The sequence below is a fragment of the Eretmochelys imbricata genome, chromosome 5, assembly GCF_965152235.1.
Source record: "Eretmochelys imbricata isolate rEreImb1 chromosome 5, rEreImb1.hap1, whole genome shotgun sequence".
NCBI classification, from domain to species: domain Eukaryota; kingdom Metazoa; phylum Chordata; order Testudines; family Cheloniidae; genus Eretmochelys; species Eretmochelys imbricata.
Window position 1 is genome coordinate 598,983 of NC_135576.1, and position 27,126 is coordinate 626,108.

Consider the following 27,126-nt stretch of genomic DNA (forward strand, 5'->3'; position numbering starts at 1 on the left):
AGGTGGTATTCTAAAAGTCTGATTTGCTAGACATTAAGATCTTGTTGGATTAATAACATCTTGCAGCCTTTCAGGTACATCAGTAAAAAGGCCAAACAATGTTAATGGCTCATTGAGTAAATGCACACAAGCACAAGGGTTACCCCAGGAACTGCATACAATAGAAACCTCTCAGATAGCACTACACAATGGGAACCGTTTCACCCAGGTCACAGCAAAAGAGCTTTCCAGCGAGGGGAAGATATAAAAAGGGGGAAAGGACATCATGATGGGACCTCACTCTCTACACACCACCACCACACCTGGAAACACCTGAGGAACAAAGACTGAACTGGGAGAGCTGATGGTCCCAGGCTAAAGGGATTTCTAGCTGTGTAAAATCCTGGGAAAGCCAAGCTGCAAAGCAAAGGCAGCGTGCACCTTAATCTGCCAGCCGGTTTATCGCTCAGGGTGAGAATTTGCTACTTCACATCCTACCCTATCCAGTATGTTAAGCTCAGTTTGCAGATTTGCTAGGCAATCTGCTTTTATCTGTTTGCTATCAATCACTTAAAATCAGTAAGTGGAGCTTATTTACTCCTTCACATAACACAAGAACCAGGGGTCACCCAATGAAATTAATAGGCAGCAGGTTTAAAACAAACATAAGGAAATATTTCACACAATGCCCAGTCAACCTGTCAAACTTGTTACCAGGGGATGTTGTGGAGGCCAAAACTATAACTGGGTTCAAAAAAGAATGAGAAGTTCATGGAGGATAGGTCCATCAATGGCTATTAACCAAGATGGTTCGGGATGCTCTGTGTGACCCTAACCTCTGACTACAAGAAGCTGGGAGTGGCTGACAAGGGGTGGATCATTCAATGGTTGCCTTTTCTGTTCATTCCCTCTGGGACACCTGGCACTGGCCACTGTCAGCAGACAGGATACTGGCTAGGTGGACCATTGGTGTGGACCAGTACAGTCGACCTTATGTTCTTACAGAAACCCTGCATCAATTTAGCAGAGTCTGGAACTGTTGAAGTGTAAGAGCTTTCACCATTGCAGCACCTAGAACCTCGGTGCAGAGTCACGGAATTTACTACTTGCAGCTCAGAATTTCTTTAACTTTCTGAGACAGCAGAACTGCAATTTTCCTGAACTGTAGCCATTTGCCTCATTGATTTTTCCAGGCGCTTTTTGTGGTCTAATCTGACTCCTGGCACATCACAGGCCAGAGAATTTTACCCAGCTACTGTTCTATTAAACCCAATAACTCATGTTTGACTAAAGCAGCTCTTCCAGAAAGGCAAACCATCTGGATTTCAGGACACTAAGAGATGGAGAATCCGCTGCTTACCATGGTAGTTTACTCCTGGGGAAATTCTGCGCAACTACGCAATGCAGAATTTTGCAGAAATTAATGTTGTGCGTGCAGAATTTCCTTTCTCCCCCCCACTGAAATGGGCTGCAGAGATGTTGGCTGCCATTAGGGGCCGCTGAACCCAGCGGAGCCCCAGCTCACGGTTCTCAGGGGGAGGGAACTGGAAGGTTTCAGAAGCTGCAGTTCCCACCAGCATGCTCTGAAGGAGGCAGCGGTGCGCAGGAAACGCCGTTCCAGCCCAGGACCCAGTATCAGGCTGTTTGTCCCTCTGGATCCCTGGGCTCTGGGGGGGTAGAGGGTGTGAGTGTCTGGGCAGGGGGGGTCCCTGTAGCTGGCCTCCAAGGAGTCAGGGGTGCAAGTGTCCAGGATAGAGGGGACTGCGGTTGGGCTCTGGGCAGGAGGGGTTTGGGTGTATTGGCTGGGGGGGCACCATGGCTGGGCTCTCGGGAGAAGGGTTGTGGGTGTCTGTCCCCGTGGCTGGGCTCTGGGGAGGAGGGAAAGAGGACAGATAAACAGGAACTGGGATGTTGTAGGGGTTTCTTTACCTTTCTACTCATGGGTAAGGCCCTACCAAATTCTCAGCCATGAAAAACATGTCACAGACCATGAAATCTGGTCTCCCCCCATGAAATCTGGTGTTTTGTGTGCTTTTACCCTATACGATGCAGATTTCACAAGGGAGACCAGTGTTTCTCAAATTGGGGGTCCTGATCCAAAAGGTAGTTGCGGGGGGCTTCAAGGTATTGCCACTCTTACTTCTGTGCTGCCTTCAGAGCTGGGTGGCCTGAGAGCGGCGGCTGTTGGCTATCCCGCCAGCAGCAGCACAGAAGTAAGGGTGGCCTGTCATTCTTACTTCTGCGCTGCTGCCTTCAGAGCTGGGAGGCTAGAGAGTGGCAGCTGCTGACTGAGGACCCAGCTCTGCAGGCAGCAGGAGAGAAGTGTGGCAATACCCTACCAGGCCATCTTTACTTCTGCGCTGCTGCTGGCAGCGGCTCTGCCTTCAGAGCTGCTCTCCAGCTGCCCAGCTCTGAAGGCAGCACCGCCGTCAGCAGTAGCACAGAAGTAAGGGTAGCAGTCCTGTAAACCCATCCCCCAATACGCTTGCGACCCTCCCCCACACACTCCCTTTGGGTGAGGACTCCTATAATTACACCACCATGAAATTTCAGCTTTAAATAGCTGAAATCATGAAATTTATGATTTTTAAAATCCTATGACCGTGAAATTGAGCAAAATGGACTGTGGATTTGGTAGGGCCCTACTCATGGGGGAATTTTTTGTGTGTCAATATTGTTAGAGGCATACTTGGTGACAGGTATTTTGAAATAAATTACCAAAATAATTGAAACTGGCATGATTATAGAATGTTATTTTGACAAATAAGATACGCAGAATTTTAAAATACTGTGCACAGAATTTTTAGTTTTTGGCGCAGAATTTTTATTTTTTTTTTTGTGTAGAATGCTCCCAGGAGTAGTAGTTGGTTCCAATGGTTAGTCTCACTGTGAAAAAACTGTACCTTAGTTCTGTTGCATTTTCTTCCCACGCCAGGATTTGCAGAAGTTATAAAAACGTGGACACGCACTATTGAGCATGACCTCAAAACATTTCTAGATTGTCTTCTCTGCTTTATTAGTGAAGGCAGTGCTATGCACCAGCTCTCAATGCAGATTCTCACTCACACACACAGCTAAGAAGCTGGCTCTGAGTTAACAGGGACAAGGACAGTCAGTCACTTTCTCAAAGAGTGAAAAGCTATTTATCTAAATCTTGTGTCTGAAAGCTCCATAAACCTGCCCCACCTGCCCCGGTGAGGAGGCATGGGGGAAGAAGGCAAAATAACAGGGAGATAGAGAGAACAGGACTTGCCCTCTGCATGGAGCAGACATTGCATCTATTTTGTGCATTTGACACCTACATCCAACATTGATGTGTGCAAACATGGACTCATCCACGGGACAGGGCTCAGCTGTGCACCAGGCATCCCCAAAGGGGTCTTGCAAGGGACTCTCCCAGGCTAGTACCACCCTCTCCTCCCTGTGGGAGGGTGCTCAGCCCTGGGGGTCATAACCTGGATGGGCTCTTCCACCAACACTCAGATAGCCAGTGTCACTTCTGTTGTCATTATCAGTGCAGAAGTCTCAACAGCCTGTGTCCTGGCCCTGCCCCAGCACCCAGAGGCCAGCAGCCCCATGACTTGGGCAGCCCTGAAAGGGGTTTATGGCAAGCAAGATGGCCAGAGGGAAAGTCAATAGCTACTTCATTTAGTTATATCTCATTCAAAAGACAAATGAAAAGGACAGAGAGAAAGTCCCTGGCTAGTCTGTGCAAAGACCTGCTCCAATGGCTGCTACTTCAGTCTGACCTCCTTTGGCTGTTACACTCGTCTTGACTTAAACTGAGCTCTCTGAAGCAGGGAAGGTCTCACTCTATCTGTGCAGCAGCGAGCCCAATGGGTACCTGATCACTGCTGTGGGTGCTAGTCCACCACGACTAACCCTTAAAGAAGAAGTGCCTGTGTGAGGATGTATACACACGCACATGTTAGAAAAGGGACTATCAAGCCCCGTGCCTGTTGCCACCCTCAGCTGTCTCCCTGACTGGTGTGTCCCCCACTGCCCCCCTTTGGCTCTTCAGAGTAAGCATTCCAGGCCACAGACCGTATGTTCGTATGGTGTTCAGTGCCCCGGCCCCACTCCCAACTGGGGCATCTCAGTGCCACCACAGTACAAGCAGCCCACGTGCACTCATTCCACACTCCCAGCTCCCCTTCATTTAGGCGCCTGGCTATTTCTGAGCAGCACAAGTGACAGCTCAGCCGCTTCTCCCACCACCCCCACGTACCAGACCCCGCCCCCAGCTCTCCCTCCTAGCGTGGCTTTGGGCCTCACTTCAGGAGACACGCAGGGAGCCTGCGCTTTGCTGACAAGCTCACATTCCAGTGGCTGCTCCAACAGTATTTGTGGTTGGAGCCAGAGACTTCAGGGAAAGGGATAATCACAGGGGCTCTCTACAGATGCAGCTCCCCAACCAGCTCCTAGCGTGCAGAGCCCCCAGCATGCTTCCTCCCAACCGGCTGTACACACAGCCGTGCAGCTGGGGAGAGAAACATCCCAAGGGTCCCTATGCAGATGGGGGTGTGAGGGGTGAGCAGCGCACAGGAATCCTTGATAGTGGTTTGAAAGGGCTAAAGCATTCAGCTGAAGAGAAAAGTATAATTGGGACAGGTCCCGTGTCTGTCAGCCCCGTGCCCTGGCTAGGGAAAGCAAAGGAAACCCAGGACCCAGTGAGGCACAGGGGAGTGGGGTTCACAGGGCCTAAGAGCGTACGTGCATGCAGCTGAAGCAGCACCTGCTGCCACCGCTGGCAGGACCTAGCCAGCACACAGTCACAAGAGGGGCAGACCAGGACTAGGGAGGTACTAGAGCCCCCCTGCCCCCCTCAGAACAGCATGGGGGAAGCTCAGGAAGCATATGACAAAGGGATCCCCACTCCCTTCCAACACCAGGGCACCTAGGAGCTGCACTAGGCTCATGCTGTCCAGCAAACTAAAGCCAAAACACTAACAAGGCGCACACAAAGCTGCAGAGTCAGGGCGAGTTGCAAACAAGCAGCGGGGTCTGCGCCTTGCCTCTCCACAGCCAGACTGAATCCCGCAGGCCTGGCTCAGGCATTTCTATCACTTAGCCACCCCACTCTTCCCCATTAGCCATTGCTTCACACTCAGAATCTGCTCTGCAGGCCCTTCCCAACAGTCTGAGCAAGGCACAAAAGCAAGCCTGGCATCGGACTGTGGGAGACAGAGCCCTGTGCATACGCCGGGCCAGGAGTCAGGTTGGGCCAGGGAAGAAGTGAGCTGGACGTTTCCCCTACAGGTTTCAGAGTAACAGCCGTGTTAGTCTGTATTCGCAAAAAGAAAAGGAGTACTTGTGGCACCTTAGAGACTAACCAATTTATTTGAGCATGAGCTTTCGTGAGCTACAGCTCACTTCATCGGATGCATAACGTGGAAACTGCAGCAGACTTTATATATACACAGAGAATATGAAACAATACCTCCTCCCACCCCACTGTCCTGCTGGTAATAGCTTATCTAAAAAAGAAAAGGAGTACTTGTGGCACCTTAGAGACTAACCAATTTATTTGAGCATGAGCTTTCGTGAGCCACAGCTCACTTCATCAGATGAAGTGAGCTGTGGCTCACGAAAGCTCATGCTCAAATAAATTGGTTAGTCTCTAAGGTGCCACAAGTACTCCTTTTCTTTTTGCGAATACAGACTAACACGGCTGTTACTCTGAAGCTTATCTAAAGTGATCATCAGGTTAGGCCATTTCCAGCACAAATCCAGGTTTTCTCACCCTCCACCCCCCCACACAAATTCACTCTCCTGCTGGTGATAGCCCATCCAAAGTGACAACTCTTTACACAATGTGCACAATGAAGCTATCGGCAGCAGCAGGCGTCACTGTTAACGCTCCCCTGGCTAAGGGGGCGCAGCTCTCTGGTGTCAGTGGGGATCCCTAGACAAGTCCCGCCCACTGACAGGCTTGGCTGCCTACCTGCCTCTCTCAAGGGCTGGGCCAGCCAATCAGGGACCCAGCTCCACCCTCACTCAGCACTTGGCCAGCTGGGCCCCACAGAGTGTTCCAGTAGCTTCAGGCAGCAAAGGGTGCATCCTGCTGAAGGGGACCTCCCACCCAGGACCCCACGCAGCCACTCTCGGGAGGTGAGCTGCTGGGAAGGGGCTGCCTTGGCTCCGAGCTGCCCAGAGGCAGTGGCCTCACGAGGCCCATGCAGACGCACGGCACGCAGGAATGAAGCACTGCGAGTGGCACCTGGAAGGGGAAGACAGTTCCCCAGGCCTCGGAGACTTCCCTGCTCCCCCACCAAAAGATGAAATTATATCCTTAATGGCACTGGGAACAGGGGCAACGGACCCACTCCCCCCAGCCAACACACCAGTCTTCAGCCCACGACATTCTACAAGCCACAGCTCCACTTGCTTCTGTCTTCGTCAAGCCCCTTGCTGGGAGCAGCTGCCAGTTCACTGCTGTTACTCTAGAGCAATCTGTTTCCCTCTGCTATTTGAATCCTTTCGGTTTCCTCTCTCACCCTTCCAGGTTCCTCCAGCCCCTTTATCAGGAAACCAGCCGATTCACCAGCGTTAATGTCTCTGAAAAAATGCCCCCTCCCCCTACTGCCTTCCCCAGCAAGGACAAGAAAGGGGCAGAGGAGACAAGGAGTAAACAATGACTGCTACCAAATATGGAATTAACAGCCAGCGATGAAGCCACAGTCCAAGCATTTAAACATCCTGCTGGGCAGATTTAAAGGGCCAAGGAAACAGCCTTCTGGATAGGGAGCCAGGCCCCAGGGAGCTCACTGAGCAGCCGAGCTAGGCGCCAGGGCAGGGGACAGAGAGGAGACAGAGTGGAACTGAAAAGTCATAAGATTAATTACGGAAGGAACAGAGTCAAAAATTCCCTCTCACTAAGTTTCCCACCCAGACACCCCATGGCTGGGGGGTTCCTGGGCTCTCCATGGGACACACTGCTCCCCACACTCAGGTAGTGACAGCCTTGTTCTTTAGAAGGATGCCCCCCAACTGTCCATCAGTCTCTGAAAAGGGCCCATGGAGCAGCCAGCATGGTGCACAGGCTGTGGGGGCAGGACAGATCATTGCACTTCCCCTTTTCTGGGTTACATCTGCATTCTGTCCAGGGTGATGCCAGCTCTGGCCAGAGCATCCACTTCAGACCACAAGCGTGACAGACACACCCCAGCTGATGGGGGAGAACTGGAGTTATGTGCCCTGCCCCAGTGCCCTCTCCTCTGGGCACAATCAGCCTTTTGTCTTAGGCTGTCAGAGCTCCAGCCAGCCCTGCTGCCAGGCCAGTCCTGCGAGCAGGAATTCTCAAGAGCACCCAGTGACCTGAGTCCCCCCCTTGCACGCCACTGGGGAGCAGACATGGCTGCAGTAAAGGCCAGCATGGCTCCCGCTGTGGAAGTGAATTCCAGCCCCTCACTCTGCAGGGTAAGTTCCAACACCAGCACTGAGAGCAAGACTCTGCCTCCTGGGCTCAGAAGGGAAGGAATCCAGCAAGTTTGGATCTCCACAGCCAGCAATCCTGTCCCGTGGCTAAGCAAAGGGGAGGGAAGTTCCAATGTCCCCTCCTTCCCCCAGCTCTCTGCTGCCAGCTCCAAAGCAGAGGAGTGGGGGAAGAAGACTGGCACTCAGGCAGCAGAGCCAGGGCACTGGAGGAGAGCCCAGAAATCGGGGTCCTACACCAGGCTCTGCTACCGACTCCCGGTGTGACCTTGGGCCAGTCACGTAAGTCAGCCACGGGGCTAGTACCTCACACTGCAGGAGAAGACGACTGTTGGTGCTAACGAGATACCCACAAACAACGGTGAGGGGACTGCAGAGTACCCAGATAATTTACAGCATTTAGCTCATATTCCAAAATGACCTGCTTCTGGCACCCCTCCCCCCACAGTAACCTTCCCTCAGGCCCCCAGCCCTCCAAAGGCCCAAACAGAAACCCTGGCAGGCTGGGAAGGGGGCACTGACAGTGCCAGCTATAAATAACCCCCAAGGCGCCAGTGCACCATGCAGGGGACGGGAGCTGCACCTTCTGCGGAGCTGGGCAGCTAGAATTTAGTTGGGGTTGGTCCTGCTTTGAGCAGGGGGTGAGACTAGACCTCCTGAGGTCCCTTCCAATCCTGAGAGTCTATGATTCTATGAATTGGCTCCAACCAGCAGTGTGTGTCAGGCCCCAAGAAGAGCGAACACCAAGAGCAGCCTGGGCCCCCAGGGATGTCCCATTAGAGCAGCCCTACAGGCAAGACAAGACTCTGTCCACCCGAGCCCCACCTCCCAGGTTCTCCTTGCTCTTTTCATCAGGCCAGCTCCCCTTATTGGGGAACGGGGGATCAAAGCCACACCAGTCACCTGGCTGGGTAATTATAACAGCTGCCACCCCCACCTGGGACCAATCACAACATGGACCTTTCTGCATCCTGCTTCCCCAAGATGGCACTTCTGAGCCAGAGATGGGAGTCCAGGCTCTCCCTGCCCACGGCCCATGTGTGAGGGAGCAGCCTCACCAGGATCAGAGCACTTAGGTGGTCTCCAACCCCAGGGTGAGACTCTTCCCTTCTCACCACCACCTGAGCTGCATCCATCCACGCGACGGGACCTGCCACGCAGGACCGGACCTATGGCCAGCCTAGCACCAAGAGGGGTGGGGGTTTCTGAGGAAGGCAGCCCCTCTGACATGCAGCTGTGTGCTACCAAAGAGGGATGCTACTTCCTCCTGACCCTGGGTTAGAGACCAGCCTGCACGCCCAAGCCTGACGGACGTCAGAGCTGCTGTCACGCTGTATCCTGCTGAGTGCCCACAGACGCTGCTATTGTTCTTTATGAAAATTAACCCTTCCCATCCCAGACACAGAACTGCTGGCCACTGCCATCCCCTGGAATTTCACATGTATAACTCGTTTCAGAGTAACAGCCGTGTTAGTCTGTATTTGCAAAAAGAAAAGGAGTACTTGTGACACCTTAGAGACTAACCAATTTATTTGAGCATGAGCTTTCGTGAGCTACAGCTCACTTCATCGGATGCATTCCACGGTATGCATCCGATGAAGTGAGCTGTAGCTCACGAAAGCTCATGCTCAAATAAATTGGTTAGTCTCTAAGGTGCCACAAGTCCTCCTTTTCTTTTTTCTTGTATAACTCTGAACTCATGGCACCCATGGTGCTAGCAAGATACCTGACTACCCTGGGAAGGCCCCTGATATGCCCTCTCCTCATCTTCAGCAGGCTTGGGGCTGAGCCTCTCTTTAGCAGCCGCTAGGGCTTTCCCAGTAACAGGTTGAATTTCTTCAGGTTTGAGCAATCAGCCTCCCTCCTCCCCACTCTTCTGGTTCTTGCTGCGTTTCCAGGAAGGAATGCGCACCAGCACTAGCATGGGATCTCTCATGGGCCCACAAGGGCTGACTGTATGGGCTTGTGTGTCCATACATGTAGCCAAGATGGGACTAGCTAGAGAGTTCTGGACCCCCAGCATGCCAGAAGTAGGGGCATGCTGCTCTCCTTGACAGTCCTGCAGAGGAAGGATAATAGCTTCCCCCAAGACTTTAAAGGAGGGGAAGCAGCTGTCAAACATGCTCAGTTCAGTCCCCTCTGTGAAGCCCTCAGTCTCACAGCAACATAGGAGCTAGCAGGGACTTGTTATTGCAGGTCCTTTGTTTTGATTCCACAGCAGGGTAGATGTGAACTTCAGAGAGTCACATGGAGGTGACACTGTGGTTAACAGAGATGGGAGTCCCTTCATTCCCAGCCCATTTTGGTGGCTGAACCCCCTCCAAAACTAGGATCTCCATCCCCGAAGTGCAATTTTCAAAGTGCACGTGAAACGCAGTTTCCACCTGAATATCTGGATCATTTGTCCAAGGGGTTGAGTGGCTATTTGGAAAATGCACCAGGAGGAACAGGAATCCTTGAGTCCTGGCACAAGGGACAAAGGTGCTTCTCCTGCTGGGGCTAGGAACCTCTATAGATGCTTGGTGCCATGACAAGCTATAGCGATGCGAGTTGTTGGAAGCTCATCCTTCCCTCATCTCCATCACATCCAGGATCACTGTGCAAACCAGCTGAACACAGAGCCTGCCTGGAAGATGCAAACAATGATGCACAGAATCTCATCAGGTGGAAATTAAACTAATTGCGCACATCCTCTCTGAATATGTGATCACTAAATTCAATTCAAATAGTGCACACTCTGGTGTGGCATGCCCCATCACAAACTCTCATGATGCTGACTAGTACTAACCAGTCAGCATAGTCACAATTAAGTCCTGAACTATGGATTGCCTACACTGCAATGAGAGGTGTGACTGCAGCATGTGTCACCCAAACTAGCTTGAAGCTAGCTACCGTGAATACTAGCAGCAGTGAAGTTCCAGCAGCAGAGAGTTCAGTGCAGGCTGTGCAAGCCGCCCATGACCCTGGGTACTTGCTGGGGTGGCTAGCCCACCCCGAAGTCCATGCTGCCAGTTTTGCTGGTATTGGTACTTGTGATACCGAGATCACAGCTAGCTCAGGTATCCTACATGTGCTACAAATGCACCTCTAATTGGACCGTAGGCATTTCCTAAGTGACAATGCTGAACATGCCTTGCCCTGGATGGCAGTCAGCTCACTCGATTTCACAGGTATGCTGTGACGCAGACAGCCCCTCTCCCACTTCTACACTATTCCTAGCACCAGGGCTAGTGTAGACCGGCCACCAGTGTTTATCACCCCACTGCCTGATGCTGCGTGGAGTGGCAAAAATGCCTGTCACCACTTAGCACGTGCACTCCCACCAGTAAGGCTGTAACCCTGCTGGCTTTCCCATAACTGCCAGTGCAGGCAATGGCTAAGGATGCCTGAAATAGCACAGGGGGCCCCTGCAGGACCAGCTTGACACAGTGCCCTGAGGGAGCTGGGGAGGCAGAGTGTGCCTACTTGTGACAGCAGGTCTGTTCCTAAGGGAAGTGCAGCTCTGGAGACTTTGAGCAGGGTGACAGCAGCTGGCTGAACTGACCAAGTCCGTGTACAACAGAGAAGAGCAAATGTTTGCAAGTTTGCCTCTGCTATTCCAGCCAGCATCTTCCTGTGCAGGAGCCAGTTAGTGACAGATTGACATGTCTGCCCTGGTCCTCCCATGTGGAAATAACATCCACCACTCTGGCAGCATCAGACCCTTCCTTTGAGATGCACATCACCCAGCCCCAGGGCCCAGAGTCTATCATTCAGAGTAACTGTAATAAGCTAGGTTTCAGAGTAGCAGCCGTGTTAGTCTGTATTCACAAAAAGAAAAGGAGGACTTGTGGCACCTTAGAGACTAACAAATACATTTAATAACTAAATTAATTTGTTAGTCTCTAAGGTGCCACAAGTCCTCCTTTTCTTTTTGTAATAAGCTAGAGACCCTCTCAAATCCTGCGCAGCAGGTCAAGGCTATAAGGATACATCTGGGAGGCATAATTGGCTCCTCAGCTTGGGGCATCAACCATCTTTATTTCAGGGAGATTCCCACGGTTATGTTTTAATGTCTCAATTCATCACCAAATCCTCTCACCCCACCTCCATCAAAACAGCAGCGTGTAGAGGTGATGCTGTGCTGCTGTCCCTCAGGGGCTCTGTACAACAGGGACCCTGCAGTCTCTCCAGGGCAGTCTGGGTCCCTCCCTGCTGCTCTTTTTGCAGAGATAATTTCCATACCTCATCACTGAGAGCAGCTCCAGGGGCCCTGGGACATCCCCAGGGAGTCACCAGCTGATGCAGTCAAGCAAGCTGCCTTCAGCAAAGAAACTCTGTATCTCTCAGAAGCCTACTGCTGCCAAAAGAGGGCGTGAAGTCCCCATGGCAGGAGAAATCAGTGCCCAAGAAGAGACACTTGCCAGCAGGGATGGATTCAGGAGGACAAACTCACTCCAACACTAAAGCCCCACTGGAAGTGGGTGCCCCATTAAAGCTCCCACCCTGCAATCCCTGGCAGGAAGTGATTACAGTGCTCAGAAAGAGCCAGAAAGATACAAGTTCGTTAGCTCAGTGACCCAATTTATCCATGCCAGCAGCAGGTCAGGCACACCACAGGCAGGGGTGAAACACGGCTGCAAACCAAACACTGCAGGCCATCCAGCCTGTCACCAGGAGATTCCTGCTGGCGAGAGATTTCCTGGGAGGTGCGGAGTAAACCCCAGTGGTTTTACAGCTCAGCATCTGGAATGTGCCCAGGAAGCCTTATCCAGTGCAGAGCTTTTAACTCAGGGGGAGGGAGCGAGGAACCTGGAGGAAGAGTCACAGGGCACGAGAATGACTAAAGATGGAAAGTGCCTAGCTCACCACAGCTGCCTGGCCCTGCCGCCCAATTAGATCAGTCATGCACATCCATTAATCACATATCTAGCCAGAAACAGTTACATTGCTCAAGTGCTCAGAACCACGACCAGCTGGGGCTGAGTTCAGGGATGGAGAGGCAGAGGTACCCCATAGAGCCAGCACATAACCCGCTACCACTTTCATAACCATGTTCCCACACCCCCTCCCAGGAAAAAAAAAAAAAAACACTGCTCCCTCCCTAAGTACTCCAGGGTCATACAGAAAGGACACGCCCTCACAAGAAAAGGTGCAGAATCAGAGGTCAAAGCAACCCAGGTACTGTTTCTGAGATTGGCCTAGCTGAACCGGGCAACGCCCCTCCCCACAGCATGCATCCACCCACACATGCTGGAGACCATCAGCTATCCACACACACACACATTAAAACTGACCTTAAGAACCACACACCCAGGCCTCACCCCAGAGAGCTGCAGCAGGGGAACCAAGACAGAAGGGCAACTCACTGTTTCCATCCAACAGATTAAAGCTGGGTCAGGACCCAGAGATACACATGGCATCCAGGATCCAGTTCTCAGCTGAACACCACAGAGAAACAGGGGACAGAGACATCTCACCCACGTGCGATGGGCATTACTGTTAACAGACATTCCTTAAGGCACAGTGCCCCGCCACAACCTGCCCACACACTTTCCTACCACCAGCAGCTCTGGGAAAAGTTCTGTACTTTGTATGCCAAAGTTAGTAAGAGTTTTCCCAGAACCCCCCTTCCATTCCCAAAAAGAAAAGGAGTACTTGTGGCACCTTAGAGACTAACCAATTTTATTTGTGCATAAGCTTTCGTGAGCTACAGCTCACTTCTGCAGTTTCCACAGTATGCATCCAATGAAGACATTATATACACAGAGACCATGAAACAATACCACGGCTGTTACTCTGAAACCTTCCATTCCCCACACACCCCCCCCAAAGGAGCCCTCCATAAGCATCCACACTGTGCATGCCAACGCAACCTGCAGGACTCCCTCTGAGGACAGCTATCACCTCCCAGGCCATTTCAGCTGCCCTATCCCCTCCCCTTCTGGCACTGGGCAGCAGACAAACCTGTTCCACAAAACCCTGCCCTACAGGCACGGAATCAGCAGCATGAAGGAGACAGAAGCTCCAGGCAACACTTCCAGTGGTGGATACAAGCCTGTGCAGAAGCCAGTACAGGGAGAAGAGGGTAACTTCTGGGAGCACAGTCCAGGGGACAGCAGAAGAGGGATGGAGGGAGGGGTGTTAGAGCTCTAGCGGGAGCTGCAGACAGATGAACGAGGCAGCCTGTGTTGCATTTCCTGGCAGGAGGCAGCAAACCCCACCCCACCTCAGCACACACAACCAGAGTTCAGCTCCTCATAGCCCCATCTCCTCCAGCCTGAGTAACAGTGAGCAGCGCCTGACTCAGCTCAGCCGAGACAGCAGCGGAGCAGGAAGCAGACAGGGAGGGGGAATAAACCCCAATCCTCATCCTACAGCTCAGGAGAGAAGCCTTGGCCTTTCCCTGGACAGCAAGATTCAGCAGTCTGGCGGGCCCTACAGGAGCATGGCCCCTGTGAAAACCTGACACAGACGGGCCTGACGCTGCTGCTACTGCAGCCAGAGAGGGGGCAAGGACAGGCTGCACACCGAGGGAAGCCAGCAACGAAGCCAATGCACAGGATTTTAGCAGACCCACAGAGAGACCGATAAAGAGAGGTGTAAGAGCACAGCCCCTTGCCCCAGGTGCAGTGAATCCTAGCACATGTTTCAACTGGACCCTATCTGGAAGCATCTTTCAGATTCATCTCTGACTAGAATGGGACTCATCAACTCAAAGCTCCCCTCCTCCTCACCACAGCTCCTGGCAGAAAGGAGCTGTACCACCCCCTCAGCCAGCTGTCTGCTCCAAGGGGTCATCCCCATTACTCTGCTATTCCCCCAGCCTTTCTGGGGCCCCCTCACTGCAGGTAGCTCTGGCTGTGCCACTCAAGCTTCCCTGACCAGCAGCGTGACAGTGGTATCAGACTTACCCCACAGTTGACGCCTGTCCATGGGAACCCGAAGAGCAGCCCTGAAACTGCCCCAGGCTTTGTTAATCTCACTCTTGAGGTTGCTTGGGGAACTACCAGAGGCAGCAGAGGCCCAAGAGCTCCCTGTCTGCAGTCTCAGGCACTCAAGTGCATTCAGAGAAGGGCTAGAATTTGTGGGTCTGTGTGGGGGGTGTTTAAATGAAAGCTCAGATTCTGCAGAAACTGAAGAGGCCTGAGACCTCGACCTTTGCAAGTTTCCTACTAACCACTACTTCCTGCAGCAAGGTCTGTTAATGCAAATGTACTGTAATTAACAGATGGCAAGAGAACTGGACTCAGTATGAGCAACTGAGTCGAGCCAGACAGAGCCATCACTGAGTAAGGACTGGGCTGGAAAGCAGAGAAACTTCACTCTACAGCCACTGTGCAGCTGCCTGCCACCCCGAAGCTGCTGCCTGCTCATCCCGCAGGGAGAAAGGAGCAAGCTACGGCTGAAAAGCTAAAAACAGGAACGAACAGCTTCAGCTGCAAGTGGGTAGTGAGTGCATACACCAGGCAGCAGAGTGCTGCTCCCCGTAGTGCTCAGGGAGGAGGCAGCATAGGAGGCCCTTTGCTCAGTGTTCATGTAACTGTCAAAGACCGTTCCTGGGGAGGTCAGAGAATCATAGAATGTCAGAGTTGGAAGGGACCTCAGGAGGTCATCTAGTCCAACCCCTTGCTCAAAGCAGGACCAGTCCCCAATGTTTGCCCCAGATCCCTAAATGGCCCCCTCCAGGATTGAACTCACAACCCTGGGTTTAGCAGGCCAATGCTCAAACCACTGAGCTATCCCTCCCCCAAGAAGGTCCAGAAGCAGAAGTGACAGGCAGAGGGGATGGTATCTGCTGAAGGCATTTGTCCCGCTGTGCTAGGTCAGTAAAATGAGCCAATCCCAGCTGCCAGGCTGTTAAATTCGTTAGTGACACAGCCTGGCAGACGGGTAGTCTGGGAGCTGCAACAGCAGGGAAAAGAAGTGTGGGGGTCAGATGCGGGGTACCTTGCCTTCTCCCACAACAGCTCCCATCCTCTCCGCCTGCAAGTCGCTGAGTCAGCGGGTCTGTCTCGGCTGCCTGCCAGGCTCGGGGCTTGCACAGCCACTGATCGATCATTACCCTGCAAGGCGTGTCCTCTGCGCTTTGCAACCCTCACGTTGGGCACACACACCGCCCATGCCTGGCCTCCCACCCCCCCCCCCCGAGCCTGGCCTCCCCCTCCCATGCCTGGCCTCCCCTGAGCCTGGCCTCCCCCTCCCATGCCTGGCCTCCCCTCCCCCCCCCCAGCCTGGCCTCCCCCTCCCCCCCCCCAAGCCTGGCCTCCCCCCCCCCCCGAGCCTGGCCTCCCACCCCCCCCCCCCGAGCTTGGCCTCCCCCTCCCGTGCCTGGCCTCCCACCCCCCCCCCCCCCGAGCCTGACCTCCCCCTCCCCTGCCTGGCCTCCCACCCCACCCCCCCCCCCCGAGCCTGACCTCCCCCTCCCCTGCCTGGCCTCCCACCCCACCCCCCCCCCCGAGCCTGACCTCCCCCTCCCCTGCCTGGCCTCCCACCCCCCCACCCCCCTCCCCTGACCTCCCCCTCCCCTGCCTGGCCTCCCCCCCCCCCCCCGAGCCTGGCCTCCCCCTCCTCCCCCGAGCCTGGCCTCCCCCTCCCATGCCTGGCCTCCCACCCCCCCCCCCCGAACCTGGCCTCCCCCTCCCATGCCTGGCCTCCCACCCCCCCCCCCCGAGCCTGGCCTCCCCCTCCCATGCCTGGCCTCCCACCCCCCCCCCGAGCCTGGCCTCCCCCTTCCATGCCTGGCCTCCCACCCCCCCCCCGAGCCTGGCCTCCCCCTTCCATGCCTGGCCTCCCACCCCCCCCCCCCGAGCCTGGCCTCCCCCTCCCATGCCTGGCCTCCCACCCCCCCCCCCCGAGCCTGGCCTCCCCCTTCCATGCCTGGCCTCCCACCCCCCCCCCCGAGCCTGGCCTCCCCCTTCCATGCCTGGCCTCCCCCGAGCCTGGCCTCCCCCTTCCATGCCTGGCCTCCCACCCCCCCCCCCGAGCCTGGCCTCCCCCTTCCATGCCTGGCCTCCCACCCCCCCCCCCGAGCCTGGCCTCCCCCCCCCGAGCCTGGCCTCCCCCCCCCGAGCCTGGCCTCCCCCTTCCATGCCTGGCCTCCCACCCCGAGCCTGGCCTCCCCCCCCCCCGAGCCTGGCCTCCCCCCTCCCATGCCTGGCCTCCCCTCCCCCTCCCATGCCTGCCCACCCCCCCCGCGCACACACCGCCCCCCCGCAGGCTCCCGCGCACCAGACCCCGCCCCCGGCCGCTCTCCCCGCCGCCCCGAGCGCTGACCCGCCCGGGCCTACCTGGGGCGCCAGGAGGGTCCCGCTGCGGCGCTGCTCCGAACGCGACTCGCTGAGAGGGAAAGACAGAGCGACGCCCCCCGCCCTCAGGGAGACGCTCTGTGCTGACCCTCTGTGGTACCGCCGCGCCTGCGCACTCGCACCGCCACGTCCCACCCCCAGCGCGTAGCCAGCCTGCCGCCATCTTGGTTGTGGGCAAGGCCCGGCCCCGCCCCGCGGGAGCAGGGCCCGGCGGCGCCAAAACCGCCCTCAGGGAGGCGATGGGGTCCGAGCGCCAGGCCCGCGCGGCAGCACGGGGTCTCCGCCGGGGCTGCGCAGGGCCCTGCAGGCAGCAGCCGCCCCGCCATTGGTTTTCTCCCAAGAGCCCGCAAGAGACCCCGCCCTTCCCTGCCCAGCTCGCCCCGCCCCCTGACCCTGCCCCGCCCAGCTCAGCTCATCCTGCCCCGCCCCACTCACCCTGCCCTGCCCCGCCCCGCTCATCCTGCACCGCCCCTGACTCCGCCCTTCCCCTCCCCGCCCATCTCACCCTGCCCCACCCCCTGACCCCGCCCTTCCCCGCCCCGCCCATCTCATCCTGCCCTATCCCCTGACCCCGCCCTTCCCCGCCCCGCCTAGCTCATCCTACCCCACCCCCTGACCCCGCCCTTCCCCGCCCCGCTCATCCTGCCCTGACCCCTGACCCCGCCCTTCCCCGCCCCACCCAGCTCGCCCCGCCCCCTGACCCTGCCCCGCCCAGCTCAGCTCATCCCGCCCCGCCCCACTGACCCTGCCCTGCCCCGCCCAGCTCATCCTGCCCCGCCCCCTGACTCTTCCCTGCCCCGCCCCTGACTCCGCCCTTCCCCGCCCCGCCCATCTCATCCTGCCCCACCCCCTAACCCCGCCCTTCCCCGCCCCGCCCATCTCATCCTGCCCAGACTCCTGACTCCGCCCTTCCCCACCCAGCTTGCCCCGCCCCCTGACCCTGCCCCACCCAGCTCAGCTCATCCCGCCCCGCCCCACTGACCCCGCCCTTCCCCACCCCGCCCAGCTCATCCTGCCCCGCCCCCTGACCCCGCCCTTCCCCGGCCCGCCCCGCTCATCCTGCCCTGACCCCTGACCCCGCCCTTCCCCGCCCCACCCAGCTCGCCCCGCCCCCTGACCCTGCCCCACCCAGCTCACCTCATCCCGCCCCGCCCCCTGACCCTGCCCCACCCCGCCCAGCTCATCCTGCCCTGACCCCTGACCCCGCTCTTTCCCGCCCCGCCCCTCTCATCCTGCCCCACCCCTTACTCCGCCCTTCCCTGCCCCGCCAATCTCATCCTGCCCTACCCCCTGACTCCGCCCTTCCCCGCCCCGCCTAGCTCATCCTACCCCGCCCCCTGACTCCGCCCTTCCCCACCCCGCCCAGCTCATCTCATAGCCCTCGGCCCCGCCCCCTCACACGCCCCGGCACTCACGGCCCTCGGCCCCGCCCCCTCACACGCCCCGGCACTCACGGCCCTCGGCCACGCCCCCTCCCGCGCCCCCGTCACTCACAGCCCTCGGCCACGCCCCCTCCCGCGCCCCCATCACTCACAGCCCTCCGCCACGCCCCCTCCCGCGCCCCCGTCACTCACAGCCCTCGGCCTCGCCCCCTTCCGCGCCCCGTCACTCACAGCCCTCGGCCCCGCCCCCTACCGCGCCCCCATCACTCACGGCCCTCGGCCACGCCCCCTCCCGCGCCCCCGTCACTCACAGCCCTCAGCCCCGCCCCCTCCCGCGCCCCGTCACTCACAGGCCCAAGACCACGTCGTTCAGGGGCGGGCTGGGGGCGGGCTCTTCAGTACTGGCTGAGTGACATTATTTCCAACCAATGGGGTCCGAGCCAGCCCTAGCGTACCAATGACGGGCTTTCGGCGCAGAGGCTGCTGGGGGCTCAGTGACGTCATTCTTGATGTGTTGGAAGCGGCTCCGCGCAGCGAAAGGTGCTGAGTGAGGTACGGGGGGGGAAGGGGTCGGCAGCGCCGGGGCGCGACCGCCGGGAGAGAACCCAGGAGTCCTGACTCCCCCGCCACTCTAACCACTAGCCCCCGGGCCGGGAGAGAACCCAGGAGTCCTGGCTCCTCCCCCCAACCACTAGTCCCCGGGCCGGGGAGGGAACCCAGGAGTCCTGGCTCCCCCCCCCCCCCCCAACCACTAGCCCCCGGGCTGGGAGAGAACCCTGGAGTCCTGGCTCCCAGTCCCCCGCTCTAACCACTAACCCCCGGGCCAGGGAGAGAAGCCAGGAGTCCTGGCTCCCAGCCCCCCGCTCTAACCACTAGCCCCCGGGCTGGGAGAGAACCCAGGAGTCCTGGCTCCCAGCCCCCAACCACTAGCCCCCGGGCTGGGAGAGAACCCTGGAGTCCTGGCTCCCCCCCCCAACCACTAGCCCCCGGGCTGGGAGAGAACCCAGGAGTCCTGGCTCCCAGCCCCCAACCACTAGCCCCCGGGCTGGGAGAGAACCCAGGAGTCCTGGCTCCCAGCCCCCAACCACTAGCCCCCGGGCTGGGAGAGAACCCTGGAGTCCTGGCTCCCCCCCCCCCCCCAACCACTAGCCCCCGGGCTGGGAGAGAACCCTGGAGTCCTGGCTCCCAGCCCCCCGCTCTAACCACTAGCCCCCGGGCTGGGAGAGAACCCAGGAGTCCTGGCTCCCAGCCCCCCGCTCTAACCACTAGCCCCCGGGCCAGGGAGAGAACCCAGGAGTCCTGGCTCCCCCCCCACAACCACTAGCCCCCGGGCTGGGAGAGAATCCTGGAGTCCTGGCTCCCAGCCCCCCAACCACTAGCCCCCGGGCTGGGAGAGAACCCAGGAGTCCTGGCTCCCAGCCCCCCGCTCTAACCACTAGCCCCCGGGCCAGGGAGAGAACCCAGGAGTCCTGGCTCCCCCCCCCAACCACTAGCCCCCGGGCTGGGAGAGAACCCTGGAGTCCTGGCTCCCAGCCCCCCGCTCTAACCACTAGCCCCTGCTTTCTTCCCAGAGCCAGGATAGAACCTAGGAGTGCTGGCTCCTAACTCCTGTGGCTCTAACCACTAGATGTCAGTCCCCACCCAGAGCTCAGGAAAGAAGCCAATTGCCCTAACTTCCAGCCCCCCCGCTCTAACCAGAACTGGGGAAAGAACCCACAAGTCCTTTCTCCCAGGCCCCTCCCCTCTCCTGCTCTAAAGCAGATTAGCTGATGTTATAGGATTTTGGCATGTTCCTGAGCTGTCATTGCAAGGTGGCCTGGCATGGCATGGTGAGGCAAAGAAATTGAAACCAGAGTTAGGCTGAACCTGTTTCTAACCCACAGGGCCAGATGGTCCCCTGGGCCTGCAGGCTGTGTAGAGGGGTGCAATCACCCTGTGCGGTGCAGGGTGTAGCTGTCTGTTTAGGGCTGAGAATTGCAGAAAAAAGCAGCGCAGGGTGGCTGCAGAAAGCACACATGATGCAAGTAATCAAGGATCTGTGTAGGCCAGTCTATTGCCGGGGCTGATCACTGGGGCAGTGGCTCATTGCCATGGAATTGGCCACTGGATGCCCACAGAGAACTAGTCTGATTCTGCATTCCTGTATGTGGGCTGCCTATCCGCAGCTCCCCAGAGCTCAGAACTGGCCAGGAGAGGGGTGCGTTTTGGGGCTGCATGATTGGTCCCTTGAGGGCCCAGACATAGGGACTCAAGGCAGTGAGGCGATGGGGGAGCCTAGCCCTGCCTCAGGCTTTGCCTCTAGGCACGCTTCTGCAGCGATGCCTTCTGACTCAGCAGGGCAGAGCCGGCTCCCAGCCTTCCTGTTCCTCAGACAGGCTTGCAGGGGCAGAGTGTGGCAGCCGCGTGACCCCCATTCAGCGTTGTCTGACGTGCCCAATAGCTGATGCCTTGGCTGCTGGGTTTGCGCGTGCACACGCGCGTGTGTGCACACGTATGGTGTGGGAGGTGTCACTCTATGTGCAGAGCAGCTTTTATGACCCTTCCTTCCGAATCGCCTGCTGTAGCCCACAGTGGCCCAGCCCCTCCTCTGGCTGCCTGCCTGGAGACCTGTTCAGTGTGCTCGCTGGAACAATGGGGCCCCTGCGTTCCCCTTCCTCTCACCGCCTTGCTTCCTGCTCCTTTGATGCAGCAGAGGGAGAGATCCACAGACCAACTTCCTGTTTCCGAGCAGCCGCTGCGGTGCTGAGATTCAGGCTTCTGGGATCTGCCCTCCAGCTTGGTCACAAGCTGATGCACCTGTCATCTAGATCTGAGGCCTCCAAGGAGTGCCGGCCTAGCTGGCATCAGGCCAGGGTGCAAAGAATCTTTTGGCTCTAGGGAAAGCAGCAGGAGCCAGCCTTGTATCGTGGCTGGGAGAGGTGACTGCCCTGGGCCCTGCCCAGCCAGCTGCGCCTTGTTGCAGTGCGCTCACACTGTGAGCTGCCGTGGCCGCATTGCCTGCTTTCGTTGCCCTGCTTGTGGGCTGCTGGGCCCAGACAGTGCACGGCCAGCCAGGCAGAGGTGCACCAGTAGTCCTGCCGCAGGAGTCTCCGGGGCCTGGCTTGGCATGTGTTGTACCCTTCCCTGTAGAACTCCTGGCAGTTACAACCTTGGAGATGTGAGTGCCCGGGCAGAGGGACAGGAGGGAGGTCCTGTCCCTCTCCTGGATGCGAGGGTGGGTCTCTCCCACGGCCCCTGGATGGCCCTGTCTGTCTTGCTCAGATGTCGTGCCCAGAAGAGGTGGTTGCCTCTGCAGATGACGAGCTGCTCAGCTTCCTCCTGGTGGATGATGCTCCCTGTGCCAGAGTTCTCAGGGGACGAAGCCAACCTGCTGGGAGACTGGGGTCTGCTGGAGCCCGAGGTGAGACTGCTGTCTGGTGCAGAGCATAGAGAAGTGAGCTAGGCTGGGCCGTGGGAGGGGGCTTTCAGGCCTCCATCCTCTGCTTAGCAGCAACTGTTCTCTGCAGCTCCTGAATGACAAGGAGGTGGAGGACTTTCTCAGCTCCCTGCTGAGCCCCTTTGAAGAGGGGCCGAGTGCCTTGCAGGGTCACTCGCCTCTCAATAGTGATAGCGGCATCTCAGAGGACCAGAATCCCTTCCCCAGCCCCAGCAGCTGGGACGCGTCTCCAGCCAGGGACCTCGCCTGCAGCCCTTTGAGCTCTGACATCGTGCAGGTTGATCACACCTACTCCCTCCATCAGGACAGTGCGGTGCTGGAGAGCGTGAGAGCAGACACGGCAGAAGGAGACATCTCCATTGACCTGGGTAAGGGAGAGGCCTGGGGAATCCCAATTCCGCATCTTGAGCCCATGGCTACTGGCCGTGCTCGGCTTGGCAGGGAAGCAGCCTAGCACTTGGTGCTGTCTGCCAGGTGGAAGAAGAAGGCCGGGGGTTGGGAAGAGGGGCCTGCTGGCTCAGTCTTCCTCTGCCACATGGGGCCAGCTGGCTGGGGGTGTACAGTGGGTGGCGGCTGACTCTCGTTCCTCTCCCAGATATGTGGGGGGACTCGGGAAGTACAGAGGAGACGCTGGTCGAGGAGCAGAGTTTCAGCTTCCCGGTTGCTGTGCCCATGGATGACTTCGTGCCTGGGACCCCCATGCAGGTACTGAGGCCCACGCCCCAGGGACAGGCCCCACTGCTAATACTGGTGGCTCCTTCTTTCCCTCCTCACTTCCACTTCCACTCCCTGTTCGGGTGCTGACTCCCTGTGGGCTTCCCTTGCTAGTTCAGAAGAGGGGTTCCCTGCCCTGGGGGCTTCCCTTGCTCGTTCAGAAGAGGGGTTCTCCGTGCTCAGCAGCGGGTTGGTTTGTGTTGTAGTTCGGTTTCCCGGAACTGATCCTGACAGAAGAGGAGAAACAGCTTCTGGAGAGAGAGGGTGTCTCCTTGCCATCCCACCTGCCCCTGACCAAGGTGAGTTCACGCCCCCCCCCCCCCCAATGCTCTAGTGCATGGCCCCTCCCCTCACTCATCCGTTCAGAGGGGGCCCAGGCCAGAGACTGATAGGAGCCATGAAGCGGGGGCCCCATTACCACGGTGCAGCGCCGGTGTCTTGCTGAGAGGCTCAGCCTGCAGCTCCGTGAATGGGGATGGTGCTGGATTCCTACCCTGGACCCTGCTTGCAGGGCTCCATTTTCCATAGCAGCCAGTGGCCAGACCCCAGCTAGGTGATCTGCAGCCACTGCCCCTCTAGCTGCTAGAAGGAAGAAGGTGTCGGGGAGGTGTGGCCTGCTGCTGCCCCTCCCCGGCATGTTGGCCACCGTGGAGGGATGGTGGGGTCTGTGCTGCTGCGGAGAGTTCCCCAGTAGCAGGAAAGCGAGTGAAGTGAGTCTTGACAGTCCTCAGCTGCCCACGGGGACCTGAAGAGCAGCCATGAAACTGGCCAGTCTTAGTCTGCTGTGCCTGTTTGCACCCTCCGGATGGCTGTGCTACGTGGGGCCGTGTTCTGCAGGGACACTGGCTCAGGCCCTCCCCTCCTGCCAAGGAGTTTGGCCTGGTCTCCTAGGGCCAGTGGCTCTTTCAGGCCCTGTTTTTGAGACCTCTGGCTGGGCCGGGTTCTGGTGGGCCTGCCTGGTGTGAGCTGGAGGCCAGGCCCAGGCGCGCATGCCCGCCTGGTGTAGGGGCTGTGGGCTGACGGCAGTGGAAGTAGGTGTGGGTGCATATGCAGAGACTGGAACAGCACCAAGGTGCTGTCAGAGCTGGGGCTCCTCTGCCTTTTGTCTCCCTGCTGTGCGGGTAGCGCCCCTGGATTTCCTGACGCACTGGCAAGGCAGCAGGTCACTTCGCCCTCTGGGCCAAGGCCTGCAGCTGGTTCCTAGTGACACCACAGGCAAAGCATGTGAGAAGTACCTGGAGTAGCCTGTGCCCACCCCAGGCCCTTCCTGCCCTGGCCCGATGGCAGATACCTGCCAGCTGCTCCTCCCTGTGCCCTGGAGGGTCCTTGGGCAGGGTGGGGTCAGGGCTCTTGCCCCAGAGTCTGGAGGCCCAGGCATGGCCTGTAGCCTGAGCTGGCTGTTTCAGGCTGAGGAGCGGCACCTAAAGAGAGTCCGTCGAAAGATCCGGAACAAGCAGTCGGCCCTGGACAGTCGGCGCAGGAAGAAGGTCTATGTGGATGGCTTGGAGAGCAGGTACTAGGGGCACAGCAGTGGGTTTTGCATCCCCCCCAGGATGTCAGGGAGTGATAGGCCCAGCAGAGGGCGTTGCTCCTCCCGTGGGGTCTGGGGAGCGCCCACTGCCAGAGTACTGGGGGTCGTGAACGCTCTGGCTTGAGGACACCCAAGCGCTTGCACTCCTGGCGCTGGAGGCAGCTGCCAGCCCCCGGGCCCAGAGGAGCAGAAGCCGATAGGCAGGGCCTGTTTGTACCACGCTCTGGCGGAGCTGCAAAGCTCTGATCAAGGGCTGAGCCCCACCGGCGAATGAGCCCTTCCCCCTCCCATGGGAGCCGCGTTCTGCCAGACACTCCTGCTGAGCTGCCTTGGTGCCAGGGCAGTGCCTGCTGCGAGTGACCCCAGCAGCCCCGTGCTGCGGGAGCAGAGCCGGCTCGGGGGCTCCAAGCACTGGTGTGAGCGTGCGGAGGAGTGGGACCTGATTTTTACCACTCAGAGGTTTGTCCCAGGGTGATCCCAGCGACCCCGTCTGCTTGCCCTGCGACTGTACTGCAAATCGGGCTGCCCCTGGCCCTGCCTCCTAGCTGCGTCAGAGCAGTTTGGCTGTCTGTGTCCCCAGCTTGTGGCTGTGCTAGGGACAGATGAGGTCACACCTGCCCCCCACCCTCAGGACATTCTGCACCAGGCACTGAGCCAGGACCCTCCTGAGCCAGCAGCGCAGTTTCCCCTGGGGGTCAGTCTGACTCTTTCCTCTCTCCCCGTCGCTGCTTGGGAAGGGTTGTCACCTGCACGGCGCAGAACCACGAGCTGCAGAAGAAGGTGCAGCTGCTGCAGAAGGAGAACATGTGAGTTCCTGACACTCCAGACATGGAAACCTGGGGGCAAGAAGGTGGGAAGGGGGGGCACTGTCTCCCTGTGCCCCTCCAGTCAGCACTGGACATGCCAGGGGAGCGAAGCCTGTTCCCCAGGGTGGAGGGACACGGCGGTCTGTGCGGGGCTCAGCGGCAGGATGGGCAGCTTGGGATCAGGGCCTGCACTCACCTACGTTTCACACTTTGCCCTAGGTCACTGCTCGAGCAGCTACGGAGGCTCCAAGCCCTGGTGAGACAGTCCTCGACCAAAACCACCACCGCCAGCACCTGCGTCATGGTGAGTGGCCCTGTAGCCGGGCATTGGCCCCAGCTCCTGCCCTCAGGATCTGTGCTGGCCACGTGGGTGGTGCTGAGGAGCCTCCTTGGCTGGCGGGGCTGGAGTCATACGCTGGTGCTGATGGCTCAGTTGTCTCTCTCCAGGTCCTGCTCCTATCCTTCTGCCTCGTTCTCTCACCCAGTCTCTATCCGCTCGGAGCCAGTGTACAGCAGGAGGGGTTCCGAGGAGGTGAGTGACTGGTTGCATGGGGGTGAGCGGGAGGGGCAGGATTGTGCCCTACAGTGAACTCTTCCAGGGTGAATGTTCCAGGTGATGCGGCCCCAGCAGAGACATGGTTTCCCAGTCACGGGCTTATGCCTCGTGTGCGTGGGGCCTGTTTGTGGGTTGCTCTGCTGTCCTGTCCGGCTGCTGGCAAAGCTGCTCTCCCCTGCCCCGCGCAGAGTAGGGCCAGGAGAGCCTGGGGTCAGCCCCCGCCCAGGCGCACAACATTCTTGGCGATGTCAGGCTAACTCTCCTCTCTCTTACAGTGCTGTCTCGTCAGATCCGGGAGTACCCGAGTGACACGGCCCACTTTCAGGCAGCAGCTGCCCAGCAGGCAGAGGGGCCTGAAACACGGGGAGAGCGCACAATGGAGGGACTGGCCCTGGAATCTGAGACGGCCCCGCTGCCAGGCAGCCTCAATCACTCCCGGGATGGGGAACAGAGCCCACCCAAGGCGGAGCATGGCTCTGCCATCAACAGTAACTCATCCTCCGACCCACCGCCAGGAGTCAGCTCTGAGCTGGGTCCCCCCCAACAGCAGCCAGAGCAGCTTCCTGGGAAGGGCCCCCTGCACTCTGCGCAGCCATCAGCCTGGGGGACCAAGAAGCAGGAGTGGGTGGAGCGCACCACCAGCGTCGTGATCCAGCAGCACCGTGCAGATGAGATGTGAGCGCCAGGCACCTCGTGCTGCCTGGCTGTGAATTTGCCAGGGCCGTTTTGACTGATCCTTGTCTACGCAAATGCTTCTAAATGCCCCTGAGCGGGATCTGTCTCCTCACCCACCAATCCTGACTGGGGGCGGCTGGGCTCTGGGGTAGCAGGAAACAGTTCTAGCTGCAGTGTGGAGGGGGCCCAGCATGGGGAGTTGGGCCTGCGTTACTTAGTACCCTGCGGCTGGACTGAGTGGAAAACCACTTTGATTGGGCTGGGCCCCTGCGTCCGGGTGCCCTTAGCAAGTCCCGCAGCTCCAAGTGACCTGTCCCTTCCAGTAACACGATGATTTCCCATCCCTCAGCTGGGCACGCCAAGAACCTGTGCCTCGCAGGGGATGCCAGCTGGGTGTGGTTCTGCCAGGGGACAGCACTAAACTTCTCTCATCGACCTCCCCGCTGCAGAGCCTCAGCTGCTGTTCTTGGTGTGACTGGGGGCGGCTGCAGGCAGAGGGTCCCTGCCCAGCGCTATGTGCTGCCTTCCTGCTGGTCAAGGGGCTGCTGATCATGATCCCCCGGAGGGGAGGGGGCTGCACTGCTGCAGGGGTGGAGGTTCAGAGAGCCCTGAGGGGCAGCCTCTGTAACAGGGCTGGTGGGGCCTGGGGCCCATGTCAGGGGGGAGGGCTAGGTTAGCTGGGCCTCCTCCATAAATTGACATCTGGCCTGCAGCCCTGGGCAGGGGTCGCTGTAACGTGGCTGAGCCATGGGATGAGGACCGCCAGCTGAGCCAGCACCAGCCAGTGTCGCCCTCCCACCCGGCCAGCTCCAGCCCAGGGAAAGGAGAACAGGGGGGCCTGGTCCAGCAGGCTCCTAACTGCTACAGTAATGGCTCTGTTATAATAAAGTATAAACAAAGTGGACCCGCTGCTGGGCTGTCCCCTGTGTGCAGTGTCTGTCTAAGCCCACAGCTGCCTCCCAGCCAGGCAAGGGGGCACCTCACTATGCTCCCAGGGCGAGACTTGGCCCCTACTGACCTGGGGCCTGTTCCAGGCCTGCTCCCTCTCCAGGGCAGGGGGTGCTGTGTTTCAGCCAAGCCAAAGAACCAGCCTCCTGCAGGCAGCCTTTGCTCAGAAGCAGCTGAGCCTCTTCCCCTGGGGAACCTGCTTTGCCCCATGTGCATTTGGAACCTCGCTGTCTGCACAGTCCCAGGAAGCTGGGCAGAGCCTGAGCCTGGTGCAGCCAGGGCCAGCCCCACCTGTTTGGAGAGAGGGGCCTGGCCCTGCCCGCAGGGGGAGACAGGTGGTAAAGCAGAGGGGGAAGTGGGGCTGCCCTGTAGCACCAG

The 27,126-nt window shown here is 58.5% G+C and overlaps 2 protein-coding genes across 2 annotated transcripts in view; one reads left to right on the top strand and one right to left on the bottom strand.

Annotated features, from left to right (window-relative positions):
- Positions 1–16,852, bottom strand: part of TLN1 (talin 1) — a 135,787-nt gene extending 118,935 nt beyond the window's left edge. Inside the window, exon 1 of the mRNA XM_077816565.1 lies at positions 16,683–16,852. The gene's annotated coding sequence lies outside the window, so the exon portion shown is untranslated. The remainder of the gene's footprint in view (positions 1–16,682) is intronic.
- A 2,373-nt stretch (positions 16,853–19,225) lies between these two features.
- On the top strand, positions 19,226–26,709 carry CREB3 (cAMP responsive element binding protein 3). The gene is given in 10 exon segments (XM_077816567.1): positions 19,226–21,424; positions 21,426–21,482; positions 21,589–21,886; positions 22,114–22,223; positions 22,439–22,531; positions 23,639–23,745; positions 24,501–24,569; positions 24,789–24,873; positions 25,017–25,101; positions 25,401–26,709. Coding segments are annotated over 10 exon segments (1,389 nt in total). The 5' UTR covers positions 19,226–21,343; the 3' UTR covers positions 25,805–26,709.
- Positions 26,710–27,126: the final 417 nt, after the last annotated feature.